Source organism: Oncorhynchus mykiss, chromosome 6, assembly GCF_013265735.2.
Source record: "Oncorhynchus mykiss isolate Arlee chromosome 6, USDA_OmykA_1.1, whole genome shotgun sequence".
Lineage (NCBI taxonomy): Eukaryota > Metazoa > Chordata > Actinopteri > Salmoniformes > Salmonidae > Oncorhynchus > Oncorhynchus mykiss.
In genome coordinates this window covers 23,378,837-23,393,952 of record NC_048570.1, presented here as the reverse complement: position 1 = coordinate 23,393,952, position 15,116 = coordinate 23,378,837, and the positions used below count along the sequence as shown (strand labels likewise).

Sequence of the window (15,116 nt, the reverse complement as noted above, 5' to 3'; positions counted from 1 at the left end):
CTATTGACGTTGAGACTGGTGTTTTGCGGATCAGGACAACAGTTTTCTTCTGTGCTAACGTAATTGCAAAAGGGTTTTCTAATGATCAATTAGCGTTTTAAAATGATAAACTTGGATTAGCTAACACAACTTGCCGTTGGAACACAGGAGTGATGGTTGCTGATGATGGGCATCTGTACGCCTATGTAGATATTCCATTAAAATCAGCCGTTTCCAGCTACAATAGTCATTTACAACATTAACAATGTCTACACTGTATTTCTGATCAATTTGATGTTATTTTAATGGACAAAAAAATGAGCTTTTCTTTAAAAAACAAGGACATTTCTAAGTGACCCCAAACTTTTGAACTGTAGTGTACATCCACACATCCTCAAGTCATCTAGCTTTATGTTATTTATCTTTTGTTCATTCTCACTTAACATTTCAAACTGAATGTCATTGATACTAAGTTCACTTGTGTTCTGGGATATTCCCTTTCAGTGTCATGACAGTGTGCATTATCCATATTCAATTGACTGGGGCAGGGAAGATGGTCCCTTACCATTACAGGAACATATTGAATGTGTCAGGAGAGAGAGACCTGGTTAAGTTCAGTAACACATTCATTTATGAAGGATAAATTGCACAAATGTAATTATTGATGATTGTCCACTAATGAGGTTGACATGAAGCTATGTGTGTTACTCTATGTCTATAGTGGTGAGTCAGGGGGAGAAATGGGGGTGCTGATGCAAAAATAATGTTTTCCAAGACCTTCCACAAATTGCCCAAATTCATGGTCAATTACCTATTTCGAAGGTTCCAGGCAACCCAAAACAATGTTTGCCATTGGTGGTTGTAAAAAGACACACACACACTGAGACCAAGTCAAATTCCAAAGAACAGGGCACATAAAGACAAGCAGATGACACACCATGGAATGTCTGCTTTTCCCTAAACATGCATAAACACACACACACACACACACACACACACACACACACACACACACACACACACACACACACACACACACACACACACACACACACACACACACACACACACACACACACACACACACACACACACACACACACACATCTCTTCCTTCAACATCAGGATGGTTAACGGGTAATAAAATTGAGGACAGGAGACAGGCTTTAAAAAGAGTTTTCAAATGGAAAAGGGAAACAATACAATTGACAGTAATTTTGGACATAACATATACATGAAGAGTACACAACATTAAACTGAATAAACAAATGCATGGATGTAAATTACAGGCCAGAGCTCTTGAACCGACCACCCCAACCCCCTGAATGAACAGAATGGCCAAACTTGTAGACCAGAGGCCATGTCCAGGAACACCTGGTGCCAACAGGCCATGAGGCTGAGTTCAAGAAGAAGACAAGGATATGAGAACTAACATTCTGGTCATGGTAAGTGTTGTTTGATCCCGTTCGTAATATAGGTAAATGCTCCTTCCATGTTCAACCAACCTCTAGCTTGGCCTGCAGAATATACTTCTCATCACTCCGTTCTGAGGCTGCAGTCTAGCTGTGTGTGGTTGGCTTCCTGCCCAATATAATAATGTCGCCAGTTAGTGCCTTTCCGAGCTGACCGGCTACTGGTGTTAGACCCCCTTAACCATTCCCTCAGATCAATACAACAACACAGCTGCTTAGACTACAGACAAATAGGCAGAACTCGTTCCTTTACACTTAGGAAAAAAGGTTATATCAAGAATCGTAAAGGGTTATTGGCTGTCCCCGTAGGTGAACCCTTTGTAGAACCCTGTTGGGTTCCATGTCAAACCCTCTGAAAATGGTTCAACATGGAACCCAAAAGGGTCTTACCTGGAACCAAAAGGGTTCTCCTATGGGGACAGCTGAAGAACCATTTTGGAACCCTTTTATCTAAGAGTGTAACTGTGGGCTGGAGTAAAGGCTATGGAAGCAAATCCTACTTTGTAGAAAATGTCAGTACTACCCAGAACCCCTGTTAGAAGCAAACTGGTAATGACGTTGTTTTTGTAGGCTTGCTGGTGAACACTTGATTCAAACATTGGTCGACTGACTCACAGAATCCTAACTCGTGATACAAGAGCATAACTCTATCTTCGACAACATTCTGTGATTTGCGTGAAAGTTAGAATGACTTATTGCTTGGACAGAACTGAACAGTCACATGAAGAACTTAGAATCTCTTCACCCCTCCTCTCCCTTTCCACAGAGATCCCCATTTGTATGTAAACACTCAAAACACAAAACAAAACTATAGGGACAAAGTATCATTCTAAAAAGAAAGAGTACAATTTTATTGTATGCCTTTATAAATCTATTGATTTCATCCCAACCTACTCTCAACTCTTTAAAAATAACCATTCTTTGGGTTTACCCTAATCAACAACCTAACCAATTGAGATGGCGAGAAGACATCTGCATAGGTTTGCTCAGATGCTTGAGATATGACGTCCAATACACACACAGAGGTCAGAGGACCGTGCCAGTCTCGCGCCATGAGGCTTCAGCTGCATCACATGTATCTGTCACAGATTCTGTTTGACTGGCCTGAATGGAAGCCCAAAAGCTAGGAAATAAAGTGTCCACTATCATAAGCTTTGAAACAATGGGAATGGCAGTAGACTGTCTATATTACTGTGATACTATAACTAAAGCACTCTGTAGGCCCTGTCAATAGGTTTTCCTGTGGAACTCGATTGGTGGTAGCTGACTGAGTAGGTTACTCTGTGTTCCAATGAATGGTCATTTGACAGTTAACTATAGCACAATATAGATATGCCTTTGACTTGCCAAAGTTAGGCACCGCAGACGTATTGAGAGACCGTTTTGACTTCCCCTTTCTCAACCTAGACTAATGTAAACAGTTGTGAGGATTTGGTCAGCTAGGAGGAAGATACATGGCCATTGTACAGACAATGTTTGAAAATACAGTTTTCTTATCACTTTCTGTATGTCAAATGTATGCTAAACGTGACATTCTAACTGTAGAAGTCCACCTGGATAGAGGCTGCAACTAACGACAGCTGCCTAGAGGTTCATTTAGATGTCAGAGACTGACAAGAGGCCTGTGTAGAAATGTCCATGGACCTGAGATAGACCCATACTCACTTTGGCTGGTTTCGATACATTCAGTGCTTGGTAAATGTAAGTGTCACTTTGTCATGCCGTGGTTGCTCAGTCAGTATTGAGTATGATCTGAGGTAAACTTATGATCGATATACATAAAGACAAGAGATATGATTTACTGTGACTTGATCTGGACATTTACACTTCTGTCTTATTTTTGTGAATGCAAAAGTTCTGTGATTTTGGTGTGTTATGTTAGAGCTTCCTTTAACTATATTAACCAATGCATTGGCATGATCATAATTGTGAAGTGCATACCAACTGAATGAAATCCACCTATTGGACTGTATTGATTGGGAATAAGGCCTCTTTGTAAATCCCTGAACACATGAATAAACCTGAGAACATGTCTGAGTTAGCTGTAACAATGCTGCTTCCCACCCAGAGGCTGGTCCTTCTCCTTCTCGCCCGTACCCAGATCCCTGCCCCACCGTCCCAATCCCTCCACTCCAAGGCCTTGGTGAGTCCCATATTGAACACCCTCTCCCCAGACTCCTTGGCCTGTGACAGCACACAGGAGTCAGCCCTACTGTATGCATACAGTCCCAGTCTGGAGTTTTGGCAGTGGGGTAAAGATGCTGGGAGGCACTACTGGGGAACTGACCTCTTTGGAGGTAATATATGTAACCCTGTTCATGTAAGCCCAATGGGTGTTTATGGGACTGTAGCCAAGGCCTCTGGGGGTGTCATACAGTGCTACTCATTCAAGGGTCTGTAAGGAAGGGCGTGATGGGACAGATAAAGTGCAAATGACCTCTGAACCTCTTTAGCCCCCCTCTTTAGCCTACCCTTTGTCTTTGGCTTTACCTTTACTCTTTCTCCATCTCTTTTTCTTGTTATTTTCTCTCGTGTTCACTTGGGCCAGTCCAGAGGCACTCAGTTCTTTTTGAAGAAGGAAAAGAGCCTCTTGTCTCCATCGGAGAGACGACTGGCTCGTCTGGAGGACTGGCCGGAGGGGCCCCCGCGACCCCCAGAGGGCCCAGCGAGGGTGTAGGGGGTCACCCTCCACTCCTCCTGGTGCTTTTCCATAAGCTGTTGATCAATCATACTGTGCATATCATCCTAAGAGAGAGAAAGACAGAATGAATGAGTGACAGAGAGAGAGAGGGTGAGCACAGTAGTGATAGATAGGTAAAATTAATGTGAGGGGATGTTAAAGAGCACAGGGGGTTTTAGAGAAGATAAACAGGAGGCAGGAGGATGACAGATTGGCATGGAAGTGGGTGGTTTTGGAAGTGGGTATTTTTGGGTGATCAAATGGCTTAGAATGAGTGAGCGCATTTCTGTTGAGTCAGCAGGCCATGGCATGGAATGGCTCAGCGTGGCATGGAAGAGTCGCACAGGACAGAACCAGGGTGAGATGGCACACCTCACCTCTAATGCAGAAGGGGGGGTACCACAGGGGAGAAAGGGTGGTACGGAAGCTGAGAAAGGCCACTAGATCAGAAACCACAAGAGCCACACAGTAAAGAGCCCTGAGGAGGCAAACTGCAGCCAGGGAAAGAGAGAGGAAAGAGCTGCTAGTTACGGGTGAGGGAGGGAGGGAAGGGAAAGTCATATACTGAGTCCTCAATTTAGTTAGCTAGCTACTAGCCCAACTTGCTAAATTGTTTGCTGTATGTTCAATGAAAACCCAAGGTTGAAACTCATTGAGGAGTGAATTAGTACTTCAGACACTCGTGTAATTTGGCAACTCAGGGTACGTACAGTATCGTACATGTTAACACATATACACGCTTTGGAAAGTGGAAAGTTAGAGGAGAGGACAGGATGTGGTGGGGAAAAGATCACCATATACACATTTTCACCTAAACCTACAACTGTAAATTTCAGTCCACTATTATACTCGTATTTAATGAATAAATACAGTACACATTAAGAATGGTAATTGCTGTGTGAACGTAATCATTCATACGTTTTGTCATTCGTACACATATGAGCTGTCAGATACACATTCATATGGTTGGTATCTGTTACTTTATCTATCAGTTTGACAGTCTATTCAGTTTGACAGTCCATTCAGTTTGACAGTCCATTCAGTAACAACCAGAGGACAACAATGGAAATAAGTCAGCGCACTACAATGGAAATAAGTCAGCGGACAACAATGGAAATAAGTCAGCGGACAACCATGGAAATAAGTCAGCGGACAACAATGGAAATAAGTCAGCGGACAACCATGGAAATAAGTCAGCGGACAACCATGGAAATAAGTTAGCGGACAACAATGGAAATAAGTCAGCGGACAACAATGGAAATAAGTCAGCGGACTACAATGGAAATAAGTCAGCGGACTACAATGGAAATAAGTCAGCGGACAACCATGGAAATAAGTCAGCGGACAACCATGGAAATAAGTTAGCGGACAACAATGGAAATAAGTCAGCGGACAACAGTGGAAATAAGTCAGCGGACTACAATGGAAATAAGTCAGCGGACTACAATGGAAATTAGTTGTTCAACTTTATTGTGTTATCCTCCATTATTTTAAATACAGTGTATCCACATGTGTGGCTGAATTGTGTTTTAAATTATCAAAAAATTCAATGAAATAACTCATACTATGAGTGGTCTAGTGTGCCCCCTCATGATCCCTGACCTCTGACCCACCTGCCAGGCCTCCAGCTGCTGTGATAGGTTCAGCTTCTGCTGGATGGCATCCAGGAGCTGGCTGTTCAGAGACATGATATCTATCTTACACTTGGCCAGCTCCATCTCCACCGCTTTCTTCCTGTTAGGCAGACAGACACACAGCTTAGAGACAGACAACACCTCTCTAGTTTCTATGCTCTCATTATGCTGAATGAGAGCTTATGACTGGCCTGCTTATTCGGGAGATGACTGTAAAACCATTCATTGTTGTTATATGCTAGCCTATTACATATAGGATAAACATACAATGTAGTTGTGCCCCAAAAATGTGCTATGTTTTATGGTCTTACTTGGAAATAGCGTCATCTCGGTCTCGTATAGCACTTTGGAGCTGTTCACTGGGGTCTCGTGCTTCAGACATGGCCCTTATACGCTCACTCTCCTCCTGTACAGAGCACATCTCCACAGAGAGCATCGCCATCTTCAGGACAGGGGAGGAATGACATAGGAGACACTCATCAGACACATTGTCAACCTCGTGAGTAAGAAATTTCATCTGTGTCTAGCTTGAATAACAAAGCTGTGTTGAAGTGATCTTGTTGGAGAACAACAGTGATGATCAAGCTCTGTGTGCAGTAGTACCTGATTATGGAGTTGTAGAACCTCTTCTTGGCTGTTCCGTGTTCTATTCTGCTCTGCTTGGTACAGCTCTCTCACTCCTCTCAGCTCTTCCCCAAGCTTTCGAACCTGGTCTTCCAGAGCCTCCTCGTCACTACGGCGAGAACCCTGCTCACACACAACCACAACACACATAGACTCATTATATTGTGAATTCAGGTCAAACTCAACTCAATTCATCTGGAGTTGTTTTGAGTGTGTACTGAATATCGCACACTCTTTATTGGATATATGGAGGAACTAAATATCTGTATGGTATATCTGGTCAGTATTTTCATATGTACAGTACCAGTCAAAAGTTTGGACACACCTACTCATTAGTTTAACCATGTTATGAGGCTATACAGTGTTTGTTTACATTTACAATGTTTACAAACACTGGAGAATGCTGGAATGCTTTTCCAACAGTCTTGAAGGAGTTCCCACATATGCTGAGCACTTGTTGGCTGCTTTTCCTTCACTCTGCAGTCCAACTCATCCCAAACCAGGTCATCAGGTAATCTGATCCAGCACTCAATCACTCTCCTTCTTGGTCAAATAGCCCTTACACAGCCTGGAGGTGTGTTTTGGGTCATTCTCCTGTTGGGAAAAAAATGATAGTCCCACTAAGCGCAAACCAGATTGGGTTGGTGTATCGCTGGAGAATGCTGTGGTAGCCATCCTGGTTAAGTGTGCCTTGAATTCTAAATAAATCACCAGCAAAGCACCCCCACACCATCACACCCCCTCCATGGTTCACGGTGGGAACCACACATGCAGAGATCATCCGTTCACTTACTCTGCGTCTCACAAAGACCTGGCGGTTGGAACCAATAATCTCACATTTGGACTCATCAGACCAAAGGACAGATTTCCACCAGTCTAATGTCCATTGCTCGTGTTTCTTGGCCCAAGCAAGTCTCTTCTTCTTATTGGTAGTGGTTTCTTTGCAGCAATTCGACCATGAAGGCCTGATTCACGCAGTCTCCTCTGAACAGTTGATGTTGAGATGTGTCTGTTACTTGAACTCTGTGAGGTGCAATCTGAGGTGCAGTTAATTGCCGATTTCTGAGGCTGGTAACTCTAATGAACTTATCCTCTGCAGCAGAGGTAACTCTGGGTCTTCCTTTCCTGTGGCGGTCCTAATGAGAGCCAGTTTCATCAGTGCTTGATGGTTTTTGCGACTGCACAAACTTTTCCGAATTGACTGACCTTCATGTCTTAAAGTAATGATGGACTTTTGGTCATTTCTCTTTGCTTATTTGACCTGTTCTTGCCATAATATGGACTTGGTCTTTTACCAAATAGGGCCGTCTTCTTTTTTAAATGTTTTTTAAATTTTATTTTACCCCTTTTTCTCCCCAATTTCGTGGTATCCAATTGTTGTAGTAGCTACTATCTTGTCTCATTGCTACAACTCCCGTACGGGCTCTGGAGAGACGAAGGCTGAATGTCATGCGGCCAGGGCCGTCTTCTGTATACCACCCCCACCTTGTCACAACACAACTGATTGGCTCAAACGCATTCAAAAGGAAAGAAATTCCACAAATTAACTTTTAACAAGGCACATCTGTTAATTGAAATGCATTTCAGGTGACTACCTCATGAAGTTGGTTGAGTGAATGCCAAGAGTGTGCAAAGCTGTCATCAAGACAAAGGGTGGCTACTTTGAAACATCTCAAATATAAAATGTGTTATTTCATAGTTTTGATGTCTTCACTACTATTCTACAATGTATATCTGTGTGTGACGGTCAGTACCGTGGACTCGTTTCCGTCTAGCAGGTTCTGTGTGAGTCTGCGTAGCTCCAGTAGACTGGCATGCAGGCTCCCCATGGGAACGTCCTTGGCTGAGTATGCCTCTGAGGACTCGTCCATGGAGGAGTCTGTGGACAGGGCTGAGTCTGTGATGTCGTTGCCCCGCAGGTGGGAGACGAGCGAGCGCACCTGGCAGTAGGCCTCCCACAGCTGGAGACGAAGCTAGAGACAATGAGGGAGAGCAGCTTAGAAAATACTGTTTATAATACACTATGAATCACTGATATCATATATAGGACTATCTCACAAAGCAGGGTGTGTGTGTGTGTGTGTGTCTGTGCTTGTGCATGCATGTACCTGCTCCCTTTCCTGTTCCTGCTCCTCTTGCTCCATGCTCTGTTCTATCTCACAGAGTAGGCTGGCAGGGTGTGGGCTGAGGCCTTGTAGACTTCTCTCCTCTGTGAGCTCCTCAAAACGGGCACTCAGATGTCTGTGGGACACCCGGACCTCCTGGAGCTCCAGCTGGCTCTGTCGTAACTGGACACACGTAGCAATACAGTGGACAACAAACAGTAGATAACACAGTGATCAACACAGTAGTCAACACAGTGGTCAACACATTGGTCAACACAGTGGTCAACACAGAGCACTGATACCATACAGATCAACATAACACACTCCGACACACACACCTACAGAACATGTCTATAAACCCATTTACACGTTCACGCATAATACAGGAATATTATGGCACTGTACAAAGAGCGAAAGAGATCGTACCTGTAAGTCCTTCTCGTGGTGATGTTTCTCCAGCACTAGCGTTCTTTCCCTCAGGTCGTCAACAGTGTTCTGAAGTAGCTCGTTTTCCTCTAGCACAGCGTTAACCCGACGCTCCAGCTCTCTCTTACGCTCCGAAAGCATCTTAATCTGACAAGATACACAACCCCAATAGCCAAGTTACACATTGTGCTATGGGAACCTAGGACAGTGAAGATGTTGTTTTGTTTTGTTTTGGTAGCTATCTGCACTCAGTGTTAGCCTCTATAAACCCGTTTCTCTCCTGACTGACTCTTAGGATTTCAAATGTCCCAGAAGATTAAAGTACTCCCCCTGGTCCAAAAATGTTTGTTGCCTAGCATAGGCGTAGGAGGTTTCTGCCACCCTCATTTACAGGAATGTCTCCGTGGTAAAGCTGATTGTCCAAATGGACCCGATAACAGTTTATTCCTTCATCAGTCTATAAAGTGGCCTCGGACTGAAGGCTAACATTGCACAAACACTGCACATTTCTAGTGATACAACGAGAGTTGTTTGTAATATGTTCGGTGGCAGCCTGAGCAGCTTAATCCATTAAACAAACGTCAGTTCTTGTTCTTTCTCATTATCCCCTGTCCATGCTTTGGCCTACATCTGGTAACCTACTTTACAGCGCAGTATGTGGACTTCTTTGTAGATTCATGTTCTTCGTGTGCCCTTCAGATATTTTGGTTGACATTGCTGTGATTTTCTCTGTCTAGCAGTACTGTAACATATCCATCCTTGTCACTTTAAATGAAGAAAACCTGTTGCAACCCTGGGAACACCCAGACATTGCAGTATATCTGAGCTAAATATAGAGCGGTAGCTTTTTCCCTCAATTACAGTGCAGTCTCTGCAGTGAGGGTGACTCCTCTCCAATAAGACATACTTTTAAAGAGGAGGCTGAGAGGTATAATATATCTGTAATGTTATCATTCTATGAGCCTAAGCTAGATGGCTGACATTACACATTACTGATATGACTGTGTATTGTCCTGATAAATGTTTCACAGACAGAAACATACAGTATCTCATGCTCCATAGCAGTACAGTGGGACATGTACACACATGCGACATGCAGCATGCAGACAAACCAATTTAACCACTCACTTCTAGCCCTTGCTGCTCCAGTCAAGAGGAAGGAGTCAGTCACAGTATTAGAGGAGGGGAACAGGGAGAAATTTAATGATTGATAGAAAAGGAGAAAAAACTATGTTAACTTATGTTAACTTATTTTTTTATACCTTTATTAGGTTCTCTAGTCTGACCTCAGCCTGTAGGCTCTCTAGTCTGACCTCAGCCTGTAGGCTCTCTAGTCTCACCTCAGCCTGTAGGCTCCCTAGTCTGACCTCAGCCTGTAGGCTCTCTAGTCTGACCTCAGCCTGTAGGCTCTCTAGTCTGACCTCAGCCTGTAGGCTCTCTAGTCTGACCTCAGCCTGTAGGCTCTCTAGTCTCACCTCAGCCTGTAGGTTCTCTAGTCTGACCTCAGCCTGTAGGCTCTCTAGTCTGTCCTCAGCCTGTAGGCTCTCTAGTCTCACCTCAGCCTGTAGGCTCTCTAGTCTGACCTCAGCCTGTAGGCTCTCTAGTCTCACCTCAGCCTGTAGGCTCCCTAGTCTGACCTCAGCCTGTAGGCTCTCTAGTCTGACCTCAGCCTGTAGGCTCTCTAGTCTGACCTCAGCCTGTAGGCTCTCTAGTCTGACCTCAGCCTGTAGGCTCTCTAGTCTGACCTCAGCCTGTAGGCTCCCTAGTCTGACCTCAGCCTGTAGGCTCTCTAGTCTGACCTCAGCCTGTAGGCTCTCTAGTCTGACCTCAGCCTGTAGGCTCTCTAGTCTGACCTCAGCCTGTAGGCTCTCTAGTCTGACCTCAGCCTGTAGGCTCTCTAGTCTGACCTCAGCCTGTAGGCTCCCTAGTCTGACCTCAGCCTGTAGACTCTCTAGTCTGACCTCAGCCTGTAGGCTCTCTAGTCTGACCTCAGCCTGTAGGCTCTCTAGTCTGACCTCAGCCTGTAGGCTCTCTAGTCTGACCTCAGCCTGTAGGCTCTCTAGTCTGACCTCAGCCTGTAGGCTCCCTAGTCTGACCTCAGCCTGTAGGCTCTCTAGTCTGACCTCAGCCTGTAGGCTCTCTAGTCTCACCTCAGCCTGTAGGTTCTCTAGTCTGACCTCAGCCTGTAGGCTCTCTAGTCTGTCCTCAGCCTGTAGGCTCTCTAGTCTCACCTCAGCCTGTAGGCTCTCTAGTCTGACCTCAGCCTGTAGGCTCTCTAGTCTCACCTCAGCCTGTAGGCTCCCTAGTCTGACCTCAGCCTGTAGGCTCTCTAGTCTGACCTCAGCCTGTAGGCTCTCTAGTCTGACCTCAGCCTGTAGGCTCTCTAGTCTGACCTCAGCCTGTAGGCTCTCTAGTCTGACCTCAGCCTGTAGGCTCCCTAGTCTGACCTCAGCCTGTAGGCTCCCTAGTCTGACCTCAGCCTGTAGGCTCTCTAGTCTGACCTCAGCCTGTAGGCTCTCTAGTCTGACCTCAGCCTGTAGGCTCTCTAGTCTGACCTCAGCCTGTAGGCTCTCTAGTCTGACCTCAGCCTGTAGGCTCCCTAGTCTGACCTCAGCCTGTAGGCTCTCTAGTCTGACCTCAGCCTGTAGGCTCTCTAGTCTGACCTCAGCCTGTAGGCTCTCTAGTCTGACCTCAGCCTGTAGGCTCTCTAGTCTGACCTCAGCCTGTAGGCTCTCTAGTCTGACCTCAGCCTGTAGGCTCCCTAGTCTGACCTCAGCCTGTAGGCTCCCTAATCTGACCTCAGCCTGTAGGCTCTCTAGTCTGACCTCAGCCTGTAGGCTCCCTAGTCTCACCTCAGCCTGTAGGCTCTCTAGTCTGACCTCAGCCTGTAGGCTCCCTAGTCTGACCTCAGCCTGTAGGCTCCCTAGTCTGACCTCAGCCTGTAGGCTCTCTAGTCTGACCTCAGCCTGTAGGCTCTCTAGTCTCACCTCAGCCTGTAGGCTCTCTAGTCTGACCTCAGCCTGTAGGCTCCCTAGTCTGACCTCAGCCTGTAGGCTCTCTAGTCTGACCTCAGCCTGTAGGCTCTCTAGTCTGACCTCAGCCTGTAGGCTCTCTAGTCTGACCTCAGCCTGTAGGCTCCCTAGTCTGACCTCAGCCTGTAGGCTCCCTAGTCTGACCTCAGCCTGTAGGCTCTCTAGTCTGACCTCAGCCTGTAGGCTCTCTAGTCTGACCTCAGCCTGTAGGCTCCCTAGTCTGACCTCAGCCTGTAGGCTCTCTAGTCTGACCTCAGCCTGTAGGCTCTCTCATCTCACCTCAGCCTGTAGGCTCTCTAGTCTCACCTCAGCCTGTAGGCTCTCTAGTCTGACTTCAGCCTGTAGGCTCTCTAGTCTCACCTCAGCCTGTAGGCTCTCTAGTCTGACCTCAGCCTGTAGGCTCTCTTGTCTCACCTCAGCCTGTAGGCTCTCTAATCTCACCTCAGCCTGTAGGCTCTCTAGTCTGACCTCAGCCTGTAGGCTCTCTCGTATCACCTCAGCCTGTAGGCTCTCTAGTCTGACCTCAGCCTGTAGGCTCTCTAGTCTCACCTCAGCCTGTAGGCTCTCTAGTCTGACCTCAGCCTGTAGGCTCTCTTGTCTCACCTCAGCCTGTAGGCTCCCTAGTCTGACCTCAGCCTGTAGGCTCCCTAGTCTGACCTCAGCCTGTAGGCTCTCTAGTCTGACCTCAGCCTGTAGGCTCTCTAGTCTCACCTCAGCCTGTAGGCTCTCTAGTCTGACCTCAGCCTGTAGGCTCCCTAGTCTGACCTCAGCCTGTAGGCTCTCTAGTCTGACCTCAGCCTGTAGGCTCTCTAGTCTGACCTCAGCCTGTAGGCTCTCTAGTCTGACCTCAGCCTGTAGGCTCCCTAGTCTGACCTCAGCCTGTAGGCTCCCTAGTCTGACCTCAGCCTGTAGGCTCTCTAGTCTGACCTCAGCCTGTAGGCTCTCTAGTCTGACCTCAGCCTGTAGGCTCCCTAGTCTGACCTCAGCCTGTAGGCTCTCTAGTCTGACCTCAGCCTGTAGGCTCTCTCGTCCCACCTCAGCCTGTAGGCTCTCTAGTCTCACCTCAGCCTGTAGGCTCTCTAGTCTGACCTCAGCCTGTAGGCTCTCTAGTCTAACCTCAGCCTGTAGGCTCTCTAGTCTGACCTCAGCCTGTAGGCTCCCTAGTCTGACCTCAGCCTGTAGGCTCCCTAGTCTGACCTCAGCCTGTAGGCTCTTTAGTCTGACCTCAGCCTGTAGGCTCCCTAGTCTGACCTCAGCCTGTAGGCTCTCTCATCTCACCTCAGCCTGTAGGCTCCCTAGTCTGACCTCAGCCTGTAGGCTCTCTCATCTCACCTCAGCCTGTAGGCTCTCTAGTCTCACCTCAGCCTGTAGGCTCTCTAGTCTGACTTCAGCCTGTAGGCTCTCTAGTCTCACCTCAGCCTGTAGGCTCTCTAGTCTGACCTCAGCCTGTAGGCTCTCTTGTCTCACCTCAGCCTGTAGGCTCTCTAATCTCACCTCAGCCTGTAGGCTCTCTAGTCTGACCTCAGCCTGTAGGCTCTCTCGTATCACCTCAGCCTGTAGGCTCTCTAGTCTGACCTCAGCCTGTAGGCTCTCTAGTCTCACCTCAGCCTGTAGGCTCTCTAGTCTGACCTCAGCCTGTAGGCTCTCTAGTCTCACCTCAGCCTGTAGGCTCCCTAGTCTGACCTCAGCCTGTAGGCTCTCTAGTCTGACCTCAGCCTGTAGGCTCTCTAGTCTGACCTCAGCCTGTAGGCTCTCTAGTCTGACCTCAGCCTGTAGGCTCTCTAGTCTGACCTCAGCCTGTAGGCTCCCTAGTCTGACCTCAGCCTGTAGGCTCCCTAGTCTGATCTCAGCCTGTAGGCTCTCTAGTCTGACCTCAGCCTGTAGGCTCTCTAGTCTCACCTCAGCCTGTAGGCTCTCTAGTCTGACCTCAGCCTGTAGGCTCCCTAGTCTGACCTCAGCCTGTAGGCTCTCTAGTCTGACCTCAGCCTGTAGGCTCTCTAGTCTGACCTCAGCCTGTAGGCTCTCTAGTCTGACCTCAGCCTGTAGGCTCCCTAGTCTGACCTCAGCCTGTAGGCTCCCTAGTCTGACCTCAGCCTGTAGGCTCTCTAGTCTGACCTCAGCCTGTAGGCTCTCTAGTCTGACCTCAGCCTGTAGGCTCCCTAGTCTGACCTCAGCCTGTAGGCTCTCTAGTCTGACCTCAGCCTGTAGGCTCTCTCGTCCCACCTCAGCCTGTAGGCTCTCTAGTCTCACCTCAGCCTGTAGGCTCTCTAGTCTGACCTCAGCCTGTAGGCTCTCTAGTCTGACCTCAGCCTGTAGGCTCTCTAGTCTGACCTCAGCCTGTAGGCTCCCTAGTCTGACCTCAGCCTGTAGGCTCCCTAGTCTGACCTCAGCCTGTAGGCTCTTTAGTCTGACCTCAGCCTGTAGGCTCCCTAGTCTGACCTCAGCCTGTAGGCTCTCTCATCTCACCTCAGCCTGTAGGCTCCCTAGTCTGACCTCAGCCTGTAGGCTCTCTCATCTCACCTCAGCCTGTAGGCTCTCTAGTCTCACCTCAGCCTGTAGGCTCTCTAGTCTGACTTCAGCCTGTAGGCTCTCTAGTCTCACCTCAGCCTGTAGGCTCTCTAGTCTGACCTCAGCCTGTAGGCTCTCTTGTCTCACCTCAGCCTGTAGGCTCTCTAATCTCACCTCAGCCTGTAGGCTCTCTAGTCTGACCTCAGCCTGTAGGCTCTCTCGTATCACCTCAGCCTGTAGGCTCTCTAGTCTGACCTCAGCCTGTAGGCTCTCTAGTCTGACCTCAACCTGTAGGCTCTCTAGTCTGACCTCAGCCTGTAGGCTCTCTAGTCTCACCTCAACCTGTAGGCTCTCTAGTCTCACCTCAGCCTGTAGGCTCTCTCGTCTCACCTCAGCCTGTAGGCTCTCTCGTCCCACCTCAGCCTGTAGGCTCTCTAGTCTGACCTCAGCCTGTAGGCTCCCTAGTCTGACCTCAGCCTGTAGGCTCCCTAGTCTGACCTCAGCCTGTAGGCTCTCTAGTCTGACCTCAGCCTGTAGGCTCTCTAGTCTGACCTCAGCCTGTAGGCTCCCTAGTCTGACCTCAGCCTGTAGGCTCTCTAGTCTGACCTCAGCCTGTAGGCTCTCTCGTCCCACCTCAGCCTGTAGGCTCTCTAGTC

At 47.6% G+C, this 15,116-nt stretch overlaps 1 protein-coding gene across 3 annotated transcripts in view; it reads right to left on the bottom strand.

The window, feature by feature from the left end:
- Positions 1-1,144: 1,144 nt before the first annotated feature.
- LOC110525161 (BICD family-like cargo adapter 1) overlaps positions 1,145-15,116 on the bottom strand; it is a 33,732-nt gene continuing 19,760 nt past the window's right edge. Inside the window, exons 4-11 of one of the 3 annotated variants that reach the window (XM_036979665.1) lie at positions 10,049-10,060; positions 8,921-9,067; positions 8,498-8,677; positions 8,144-8,362; positions 6,369-6,512; positions 6,077-6,207; positions 5,745-5,865; positions 1,145-4,196 (exon numbers count right to left, since the gene is read on the bottom strand). In XM_036979665.1, the coding sequence (XP_036835560.1) occupies positions 4,011-4,196; positions 5,745-5,865; positions 6,077-6,207; positions 6,369-6,512; positions 8,144-8,362; positions 8,498-8,677; positions 8,921-9,067; positions 10,049-10,060 (1,140 nt within the window). In that variant the 3' untranslated portion in view covers positions 1,145-4,010. Of the gene's footprint in view, positions 4,197-4,508; positions 5,866-6,076; positions 6,208-6,368; positions 6,513-8,143; positions 8,363-8,497; positions 8,678-8,920; positions 9,068-10,048; positions 10,061-15,116 lie in introns of all 3 variants that reach the window. The other 2 variants (XR_005052039.1, XM_036979666.1) reach the window with 2 other exon arrangements.